The sequence below is a fragment of the Dermacentor andersoni genome, chromosome 11 (assembly GCF_023375885.2).
Source record: "Dermacentor andersoni chromosome 11, qqDerAnde1_hic_scaffold, whole genome shotgun sequence".
Taxonomy (NCBI): Eukaryota; Metazoa; Arthropoda; class Arachnida; order Ixodida; family Ixodidae; genus Dermacentor; species Dermacentor andersoni.
The window spans coordinates 109,129,581-109,140,483 of record NC_092824.1 but is presented as its reverse complement, the minus strand read 5'-3'; the positions used below and the strand labels follow the sequence as shown (position 1 = coordinate 109,140,483).

The window sequence follows — 10,903 nt, the reverse complement described above, 5'->3', positions numbered from 1 at the left end:
CAATATGGGGGTCTCACAGTTTCGCTATCATCATCACCAAACTAGGTACGTGGCTCGTGGCTCGCTCGAGCTCGTGGACCGCGTGCTTGGTTCGATTCGAACACTGAATTTGCTCCGGATAACGTCGGCTCTTCAAGCAGCGCCTCAGGCCTTTTTCAGCAGGTGTTCGCAATACACGTAAGCAAAGCCGCAACGCAAGGTACAGAGAGAGACTGCTGCGTCATATGAATAGCATGTATATATGTTTGCGGGCGTATGAGTGTTCGTCTGCCTGCTGCACTGCAATTTATGCGGCACAGGGGCTATAAAGGTCGCAGGAGGAACAGGGCGGGCTACGTGGTTTATAGGTTGCCGTGGGCAGGGCAGTAGCACTGGCGGCGTAAGCTGCTTCGGTTTGAGATTCACCCGACCACTTAACTAACGTAACGATTAACTGTTCTTGCAGCCCTGTTCTCGCAGCAGTTGGGGACAGTGCATACGTTTCCCTACACCGCAGCGCCATGGCGGGTCGCCAGCTCGTCGTGATGCTCTGGAGGGACACCTACGTCCGTCGCTTCCGAGGCAGCCTTCTGACCGTCATAGCGCAGACGGCGTTAGTGCTTCTAGTCATCTACACGCTCAACAGCGACATCGGCAACGAGCCCGACACCGCCGAGTGGGGAGGCGACAGCCAGGACCACTGGGCCACGACGCGGGACACCCAGGAGGCCCGGACGACGGCTGCGGCGGCGACGTCGACGACGCGCCAGATGCACGGGCCCTGGGACGCGCGAGATCCAGCTACCAAGGCGATGCCGGCTAGGCGGTTCGAGCCTTCGCACCCGCTCGACGGCTGGTTTTCGGGGCCCGGAGCGTACGTCGACCAGCTCTGCTACGTGACGGACAAGCCCTTCTTCGAGCCGGTCGCGAGGCGCGCGGCGAGCATCCTCAACATCACCAAGGTCAGTCGAGCCGAATGAAAAAAACAAGAAGTTTGGCGGTTCGCGACGGAGGACGAAGCATTAGAAAGATTTAGATAGATTATGGAAGCCCCACCCAAGCGTTTAGGGGGACGCAACTCCATTCTGGGCCCTTCGCGCTATTTTGTGCTCGCTCTGCGTTCTTTTGTACACGCCCGGTGGTTTGCATTCCCCAACGCTCGGGTGCGGTTTGCATTCCGTAACCTAAAACTCTATATTGAAAGCGATAGCAAAGTTTAGCATTGCGCTGAAGCAACCTCTGACGGCATTCTAAGAATACGCGAAGGTGTCATGTTGTGGGTGGCGACGTAGCACACGAGGCAACAGAAACGACAGCGGTGAGCTGCTATAGTGGCCTATAGGCTACAGTACCACTGTCGTGATGACGGCTGCTGCCAGCGGCGTTGCAGGCAGCGCAACTCGATGGTGCACAAGACGACGCTGATGGAAAAAAACTTCAGCGTTCGTAGAGCTGGAAATTTATCTGTTCGTACCTCTCACACCAGCGAGAATTTGGAGGACGCTTAAGCTTCGCCTTTTAGAGTGGAACGCGATAGCGTTCAAAAACCCCTTACTGCTTTTCACGCTTCTCGGCAAATGCAGCTTGTGTAACCATAGCGTTTACAGGGAAACGCTGACTGCGAACGCTATGCGCGAAGGCGAGCTTTCTGGTACAAACGCGACCACTTGCGTGCTTCGATCTCATGTTATTGTTTCGCACTTTTAATATTTCAGTCTGAGAAGAGCTAACATAAAGGACATGCGCTGTCGGTGTTTTTCCCATTACATTTCTTTGTTGGCTGCCGTTCTCAAAATTCCGAGGAATAACTTTGTAAAGAATGAAACACAAGGTACGAGCAACTTTAGTGGTAGAGAAGTGGTTGGGCATATGCGTGGTTCGGAATTTGGTTCGAAATTATTTTGCCGCAGTGACGTCCAACGCCGACGCCGGATTTTCAGCGACACAGGCTCCTTAACGCTGTCGCGTTAATACGCTGTTAATACTGTGGAGCTGTATGCATAACGCACTACGTGTGGTATGCGTACAGCTCCACAGCAGAAATGCGGCAGAGAGATGGCTTACGCGTGGGAATGCGAAAGCATTACATCCCCTTTAGTGAAAAGTCGTTTTCCGCGCGACCCTTGCCTGCGCCAGATGTCGCGCAAGCTCTCGCCTGCATTTTATCTGCGTCTCAATAAGGCCAACTCAAAACGCGCCAAGCGTCCCAACGCACTCGCTTTGCCCGCGAGGAGTTAAAACTCGTAAGACCACTCAGCCGCCTTCAATTGGGCATTAATGGTTTTCTTTATTTCATACACTCATACACTCCTGACATGGCGCCACTTCCTCCCCATTGGTTGCCCCATCACGTGCCCAATAACGCTCGCACTGGACAAACTAAATTTAGTCACCAAGAACTGTGGAACCGCCGTGACGTCGGGTAAGCGCGCTTGACTCGCACCCAGGAGGTTCGGGTACGATTCCCACCCAGACGTAGGCGTACCGAATTTTCTTTTCACTGGCATTAATTACCGCGCGTGAAAGACAACCCGCAAATTCACGCAAAATTGCCGCGCGACTGACCGCTCGAGGCACTTTGCGCGTGTTCGCGGGCTTCTTTGACGCTCGGAAAAACACTTCTATGTAGCACGTATTGAGCAACAGAAAGCTGTATTGGGAGTTTTTCATGTCACTCTACAATTTTCTCATTGACACTTTTCATCAAATTATAATAGTTGAGAAGTTAATTATCTCAGACAAATGATCTAATTCGATGGGATGAAATAAAAATAGTTTATCTCCACGCGGGATCAAACATTACGTTTATTCTGTCCAGCTACGCGGCATTTGCATATTTTTAAACTTTGGCTAAAGTTAGCTGGGACACCCTGTATACGTATATGAACGGAACGCTTTCCAGCACCCGATACAAGGCTAATAGAACCAGTATTACGCTCAAAACTCACTAAGACACGTACGTTCCAGCTAGAAGCCTCACCTAACCTATAACCTAACCCAAACGGTCACACGGCCAGTAATTTCAATGTTAACACAGGTTCCTCGCGAAGAACAGAAAAGTGCCAAGATCAGGGATAGATTTGAGCAGATCTTACAATGGTCTAACTCAGGCGCGTACCCGGGATATTTTTTCGGGGGGGGGGGTTGACCCAAGATAACTATTCTATGCAAATGAGGGGGGGTACCTTTATTAGTACAAATGTGGATAACGTCCACAATTCACCATAAAAACGCGCAAACTCATAAAATAGAAATGAAATAAGGTGTATTTTAGAGGTACGCCTGTGCGATGCACCTCTCCTTTACTTGGCAAACAACCACGCCAAATGGACTCGCGCAGGAAGAACACTGCCAAGAACAAGTAAAGAAGCGAAAGTGTCAAATAAAGATTACATTAGTAGAATAGAACTAAAAAAAAAACTGCAGTTGGCAACAAAGGTACACGGACCGCGTGGAGTTGTGTTACTCCGCCAGTCAATCACGGAAGCAAACAAAATCGTCGTCATGCAGCCTTTTCAATATGGCGTCGTACTTGATACCTCCTGAGCGTCTGCTGTTCTTGAGTCTTTTCATCGGCGGAAGCAATGAGGTGTGCAACAGACATGGACAAAATGTATGGAGTCTGAGCATTTCACTCTTCAAAAGGCTGCGGTGCAGTTCATTTCACTGCTGAATCCGTCTTACTCATGAAACTTCACTGCCAACTGAAGTGAAACTTCACAACAAATAGTTGCAGCGAAGCAAGCATGTTATTTCAGTTCAATAATGAATTAGGCATTCGCCATTCCACTATAATAGGGAGGGAAAGAGTATAATATTACGTGCTAATAACTTTATTTTTGTAGTTACCGCCTTATTTGGGTATCAGGGAAATTTGAAGTACGAAATATTTGCAGCCTCGCGGAGCAACAGTGGCTGGCGGTTATGAGGGCGTGGGCGGGGCTTCATTGCACATTTAAGTTGTATCCGACTATAGTAGCCTTTTTTTGAATTAGCTCTGGAAGAATTATACAGAAATATATATTTGCGGAACAATCACAGTTCTTTTGGATCCCTCGTTTACTGCTCTAACCAGTTAAGTGCGACAACCGACTCGTATTGTTATTTGGGAAGTTGCGTAACGATGCGTGGCCGCCAGTCGCGTATCGTGCCCACCGCGAAATGTTAGAAAAACACCTACATAAGCGCAGCAGAGAAGTGGCTACGTTTCGCGGCTCGAATGATAACTGTGGAAGCGTCATTCAGAACACACGGAATTGTCCTCCACTTCCGGCGGCGTTTTCTCTACTTCCTTTTTTAAAAAAATATGTTGATCCATAAATATTTTCATGAACAACGGTCAAATTTGTTAATTTTCTCCTGCCCCTCCTGTTTGGATGTTGCCTTGGCTCTCTCCCTTAGTAGATCGCTTAATTTCTCGAATCCTTGCGACTCTTGTTTCCAATTGGCAATATTGCACGAAAAGAGCTGTACAGTTAAGACGAGTTAACGGGTGACAGTCATATTGCCTATGAGTTTAAGAGTTATTGCAGGATTTGATGATGGACGCTGTCTCGCATTATTTTATTTTCCACCTTATCTAACCCATATCACGGGTATATGGTTCGGAAGATCTGTCAGCGTCGCGGCGAGCCGTCACTCGAGGAAATAATGAAACAAAAAGAAAAGTTAAACGCAATTCGCATTTTCTCTGGCCGAAACTCGTTCCACGTGCATACGTGAACAGCTGACCACGAACTGAATCCCTTTCCTGGTCCCTGGATCAGTCTAAACGAAGAAAGTTCAACTAACGAAGCAAGAACGATGCGTGTGACCGTTGAATAGACGGCGACAACTGAATACATCTGGAGTTAATCGCGCGGGCACTGAATTGATGAGGAAACTGGCCTTCACATCCCAGGCGAGGCCGATAACTACCGCCATCCAAAAGGAGTGAAAAAGGCAGCAAAATGTTGACTGCCGAATACCTGTCAAGTCTCAACATTGATTTGGCGGCGCTTTAGGAATGTATGTGAGAAGTGGTGACCCGGGGGGAAGGGGGAGTATGCGTCTTAATTTCGAGGAGGGCCCGGGCCCCCCCGGGCCCCTCCCTTGGGTACGTGCCTGGTCTAACTTCTTCTAGGCTTCTGTACTTCAAAGAACAGAAGACAAATACGTTTCAGCTCTAAGCAGAATCTAACGTGACCCAAGCTAAATAATCGCGATAACTAGAGATGCAGGCAGTGCAAGACGCAAGATGCAGTGATTAAAGTTAGTCACATGCACACTACACTCCCTTGCAAACGTGTAGTTTACCAATAGTTCGCTGCTAACCTTCCTACGCCCGACACCCGCTGAACGGAACCATCATGGGCGAATTACCAGAAAACGCGCGAGCCCTCTGTCCTCTCCTCGACAAACACCCCCTATTGTTATTGCCAGAATGCCGGACCAAAACAAATGCCATTTTTCCTTTTAATTCGGCGAAAACGTCTTACTTCCGGTTGAACCACGGACCGGTTTACGCTTGTTTCCTTTATCTAAGAGTAATTGTGGGATAGCAGCTTAAGTTTATTTGTACAAAAACTCGACGGTGCTTCGGGTGTGTGTGTGTGTGTTTGTGTGTGTGTGTGTGTGTGTGTGTGCGTGCGTGTGCGTGTGTGTGTGTGTGTGTGTGTGTGTGTGTGTGTGTGTGTGTGTGTGTGTGTGTGTGTGTGTGTGTGTGTGTGTGTGTGTGTGTGTGTGTGTGTGTGTGTGTGTGTGTGTGTGTGTGTGTGTGTGTGTGTGTGTGTGTGTGTGCGTGTGTGTGTGTGTGTGTGATTGACGTACAACCTCGTCACCCGCGGGTATTAGCTGTCTTGTGTCGCGACGACCACAGTGATGTAAGGTGCCTTTCGAAGGACGAATTTTGACGAAAGATGTACGCGCAGAAAGTGCGACAAATACCTCAACATACTTACGCTTTTCTATATCCTTCGTGACAGAAGTGACGTATAACGCATTCTGGCCAAGAATGGGCGCACATCTGCGGTGGAACGTAATACCCGTTGGGTGTAAACCTTGTTGCCCAACTAATCTATATATTACGCAAGACAGCATGGTTGTCGTGCTGTATTACCACGAATAGGCCCGCAAGACGCTGAGATGATTCATATATAGCTTCGATTTAACATTTTATGTACCAGTGCTGCAGGTTTGCATTCGACAGTGTGTACCGCTTCTTACGCTGCTAATCCGTGTTTCATGACACGGCGGCGCTCTTTTTTTTTTTTTTCTTAGGCAACCCTGTACACAACTCTCCCATGCAATATATTGAGTCTGCCCCTTCACTTACAGCAACTGCCATATGAGGGTATCGCCATGGCCTGCGCCTCGTCGTTGTAGGCGAATGTCTGAAAAACCTAGCTATAACTGCTTCTGACCCGGTAGCATCCATAGTTGCTGCTCATTTACACGATTCCCCTCCGATAACTCAACTTTCACGTTCCGCTGCTGAGAGTGTCCGCGCAGGCCTGGCCGGCGGCGGACGCGTTCCTGCTAGGATAACGATTGTTACGAACCATTCTAAGAAAACGCGAAATCAATGCTGCTTGAGCTCCGATGCCAACTACGGGTTACGTGTCTAGCCTGGACAGCAGGCACGTATCGCTAGGATACCAGTATATAAAAATATAACAATAGGCTGTTTCTAACGATGCTTAAAGTTCGCTGAACACCGGGCGCGAGGTTAACTATGCTCTTCAAAGTCGCACGTAACCACTAACGACAGAATTCCTGATACACGTGCAGGTGACCCGACTGGATAGCAAGGACGAGCTTACGTCGTACTTCCGAAAAGCCCAAAGGACTCCGCCTGGAAGTTTGATCGCCGTCGTCTTCAGCACGCCGTCACATCTCGTGGCAGATACGGCTGACCAATGGGGCGCTGACGACAACGATGCGACCATTGGGGGTGGCGGCCACGACGACGACGCACTTCACTTCAGGAAAATGGACTACGAGGTACGGCATACGAAACGCTCCTTTTAGTGCGACAGCAGCTTAATTTAAAAGCCGAGTTCGTTGTGTCCTTCTTTCCCGATTTTCGCTCGTTTCGTTAGGCTGCCGTCAGGCTCATATGCAGCTGTAATACAGTCGGTCACGAATAACATAACTTTGCCCTAAATGGACACTGGAGACGACTCAAGGCCCCGCGGCAATCTGCAGCTGGGAGCACGAGGCGATAACCCCCTCAGCTGGCGTGCGACATTTGCGTTTGTCAATTTTTGAGGTGTTTTCTGTGCCATGCACTATAAGCGGTGGCCTCCGCACGCATATCGGAGGCCATGGCAAGCAGCAACGACAGTGTGCGCATCGCGATACAAGAAATCCTCCTTGAGAAGATGACGGTCCACTATGTCTAGAGTCCACTATGAAAGCTTGATGCTGTCGCCGTAACCGAGTTCAGAGCAGGAAAGATCGCTCAAGCCTTCTGACTTTTTTATCTAGCGGTAAAGCGTACAGCGACGGCGCGGTTAACTGGTTATCTGCTGTGTGTGAATTTCTGACGTATCAAAGAAAACAGACTGTGAAGATTGCAAAGTTCGTCTGACCAAACTGTATACCGTCATATCTGTGATCTTACGCAGTTGTATGCAATGACGTTACGTGCTGTTCGCATGACGACAGGTGATGTCATGTATTGCAGAGATAACCGATTTCTGAACTCGGTTATCCCTAGGATTGCCCTATAGGATCCCCACGGTGCTGGTATGCACAGTGGCGAACACCTCCCGTATCCGTATCCCCTTGGTCCTGCGGACCACCCCCACCTCCTCTACCCGCTCCCACAGACCCTTCCCCTAATCCCCGTGCCAGGTGGCTGACAGAAGCCACCAACGCCTGGGACCAAAGGTACCTTGCCGAGATTGTCAGTGTTGGAGCAAACGAGGCTCCGCAGTGAGAGTATTTTCGCCACACCCACATCTTTCTCTCTATGTCCTTGTCCATCGGCGTACATAAGAATGTTGCTACGGGTGTCCGTGTGCGCAGGTTCGCGTGCACGGCGTCGAGTTTGACGTGAACGTGCGGTACCGGCGCTTCCTGGTGCTCCCGTCCACGCTCAACCTGCGGACGTTCAGCGAGATGACTTACTTGCTGCCGGTGCAGTACGCGGTCGAGACGGCCTACCTGGAAGCCATTAGCAAGGAGGAGAAAAAGTCGCTAGACTACGAGGTGCGTGCAGTGCTCGCAGCGCGCGCGTGGGCGTAAACCGCCCCACGCGCGCGATATTCATACTGCAGCGTGGAGGGACCGCGAACGAGCGACCGGTTTTGGCCATCGCCAGGGGCCGACCTGTAGCCGTCGCTTGTCGGCCGGAAGCACGCGCGCCGTCGACCCTCCCCACTGACGGCAAAACAGTGTTACGGTCAGTTCTAGCCGGCCTAGCCCGGGGTTGCCCTCGTCGACAGTGTCAAATTCCGCCATATTCTAAAATTCTCCATCTTCTCACCTCCGATTCGCTCAAAGCGCTGCTACGATCTCTCCGATTGGCTCAAAATAAACAGGCGGTGGAACTGGACGGTCTCCAGAATAGCACACCGGGATGTCTTGTAGGCAGCCTTCGTTGGACGTATTCTTGGTACGATCAGTCGCACGACCTATTGGATGTTTCCTAAGAAATATTCGACTTTAAGATCCACGGGTAGTCCACTGTAGCGAATCTACGGCAGTTGCAAAAGTCATCTCTGCGATTCCATGCAGGTTGTGCTGCGCCGATTTCCGTACCCGAGCCTGTACCCGGAGGATTTCCCCACAAACTACTGCAGGGCGGTGATCCGCTTCGCGGTAGCCTTCTGGCTGCCTTTCATCCTGCTCGTCGTCCACATCGTCGACGAGAGGGTGCGGTCCCTCCTCACGAGTACATAAGTAGTTCACCACCCATGTATCCTGTGAGACAAATTTTCGCTGGTAGAAAGGAACTATTCCGGAATTACAAACATTGCGGGCTAGCACTGTCGCGATAGTACGCCGCCTGTTCTCTAGTATAGACACAGGCAGTCTCTAAACAAGATTAGGGCTTGAACTGGTCAGTAATTTTTCTACACAAGAAAAAACGTGACATAAATGATAGTGCGTTCAACTTATATTTACATATTTACACCTGTAATTATGTGTACTGCCTAGAAAAACTACAATACATCATACTGTCTTCATTTGTTGCGATTCTGAATCAGCTTAGAATAATATCACACCCGCCATGGTGGCGTATGTTGGCTAAGGCGTTGCGCTACTGAGTCCCAGGACGCGGGTTCGAATCCCAGCCAAGGCGATCGCACTTCGATGTTGGTGAAACGCAATAACACTCGTGTACCGTGCATTTGGTGCACGCTAAAAGAACCACAGGTGGTCAAAATGAATCCGGAGCGTACCCCTACTACGGCGTGCCTCATCATAAAATCGTGGTTATGGCACGTAAAAACGCAGAATATGATTTTTTAAATAGAATTATGAAACTCTGACACATTCATTTGCAGTAAATCATAAATCGCGATAGAAATGATTAATCGAAGGTAGCAGCAGTAATCGGCTCTTTATTGGGCTATAAAAGGAATGAAAGTAAACAAACGTACGAACGTAAAATGTAGGAAAGAGAAAACTATTATGTGCAAGCTAAGGGATTCTTCGGTGGGGCCGCGGGTCGTCGTCACTCTGCGCAGGCGAGCGGCATGCGGCAGCAGCTGCGCCTGTACGGTGTGAGGGACGCCACCTACTGGCTGTCTCACTACCTCGGCATGCTCATCATGGCGGCCGTTCTGGGCGCTTTCGCGCTGGCCTTCCTCTACGTGATGCTGGCCGACGACTACGGCAACGTGTACATCGCCGCCACCAACCCGGGCCTCGTCTACGTCGTGCTGCTGTGCTTCGGCAGCGCGCTCGCCGTGCATGCCATGCTGCTCTCGCTCTTCTTTGCCAGCAGTGAGTATATGTGGACGCGTATGGAGGCACCAGAGGGTGGGCCGGCATGGCCGCCAGATGGCGCTGGTTAACACACCCAGGATTAACGTCGTACACACACACGAATACCCGGTAAGGTGAGCGGAACGATGGAGCCCCGCTGGCTCGATTGCTAAAGCAATGGACGCGGGAAATTTGTTGTCGCGTATGGTTGCTGGAAGTGACGGGTATATAGCAAATGTGGTGCGCTGCATACTGTTCAATGCGCATGATGCGAGCACTAACCGCAGTAAGGTTATGCTATTAAGCACGCCAAGTTCACCGGGAACGAACTGCGTTCCACCTGTTCACTGACTCTTTCTCCGTATGTCTCGCAGCTCGCCTTGCCGGCCTCGTGTCGACCATGTACTGGTTCCTGAGCCTGTTGCTGCCGTACCTGTACCTGCAGAACCCCTACGGTTTCGGCTACTATCTCGTCTCCAGGATAAGCAAGCTGATGACCTCCGCCCTGCCAGGCATGTTCCTGCACTGGTGCTGGATGGTCATCGAGCGCCTCGAGCGGTTCGGTGAGTCGCGCGAGCACTTTTATGACAAAGCGAATTGGCAGTGTCGCCCGCAGGTGAAGCACAGGATCGATAGGAATCGATACGGCGTGACACAGCCGATCTCACTGGTTCTATGCCCTAAAAAGCGCGATAACAATGCGCATTGGATTCAATATTCCTATGCTCACTTTTTTCAATCTTTAGAATTCGATTACAAAATTTACGTGTTCGAGCAAATCCAACATACCGCCAATAACCCTCCTAAACATACTGCTCAGCAGTATGCTACGAATTTCTGGTAAGGTGCCGGAGATTTGAGGACACGTGAACGTTACATACATGCTGGAACAGCACCACTTAAACAGTGAGGAGCTAAAAGAACACTTCATTGTTGTCATATGGATATCATTACACTGGCAGTAGAAGTCAGCCCGCTCTCATTTTCCTAAACTTCTCTGGCTGTC

The 10,903-nt window shown here is 50.1% G+C and overlaps 1 protein-coding gene across 1 annotated transcript; it reads left to right on the top strand.

Annotated features, from left to right (window-relative positions):
- The first annotated feature begins 121 nt into the window (after window positions 1-121).
- Window positions 122-10,533, top strand: LOC140214004 (uncharacterized). Its single transcript, XM_072285237.1, has 7 exons — window positions 122-941; window positions 6,748-6,960; window positions 7,990-8,172; window positions 8,701-8,838; window positions 9,657-9,915; window positions 10,272-10,460; window positions 10,514-10,533. The coding sequence occupies exons 1-7, from the start codon at window positions 501-503 to the stop codon at window positions 10,531-10,533; spliced, it is 1,443 nt and encodes a 480-aa protein (XP_072141338.1). The 5' UTR covers window positions 122-500.
- Window positions 10,534-10,903: the final 370 nt, after the last annotated feature.

Excerpts from the sequence above, each read along its gene's own strand:
- LOC140214004 (XM_072285237.1), top strand. The coding sequence starts at position 501 with ATGGCGGGTCGCCAGCTCGTCGTGATGCTCTGGAGGGACACCTACGTC. Across the intron at positions 8,839-9,656 it reads TCCACATCGTCGACGAGAGG|GCGAGCGGCATGCGGCAGCA; the intron begins GTGCGGTCCCTC and ends CACTCTGCGCAG. Across the intron at positions 9,916-10,271 it reads CTCGCTCTTCTTTGCCAGCA|CTCGCCTTGCCGGCCTCGTG; the intron begins GTGAGTATATGT and ends TATGTCTCGCAG.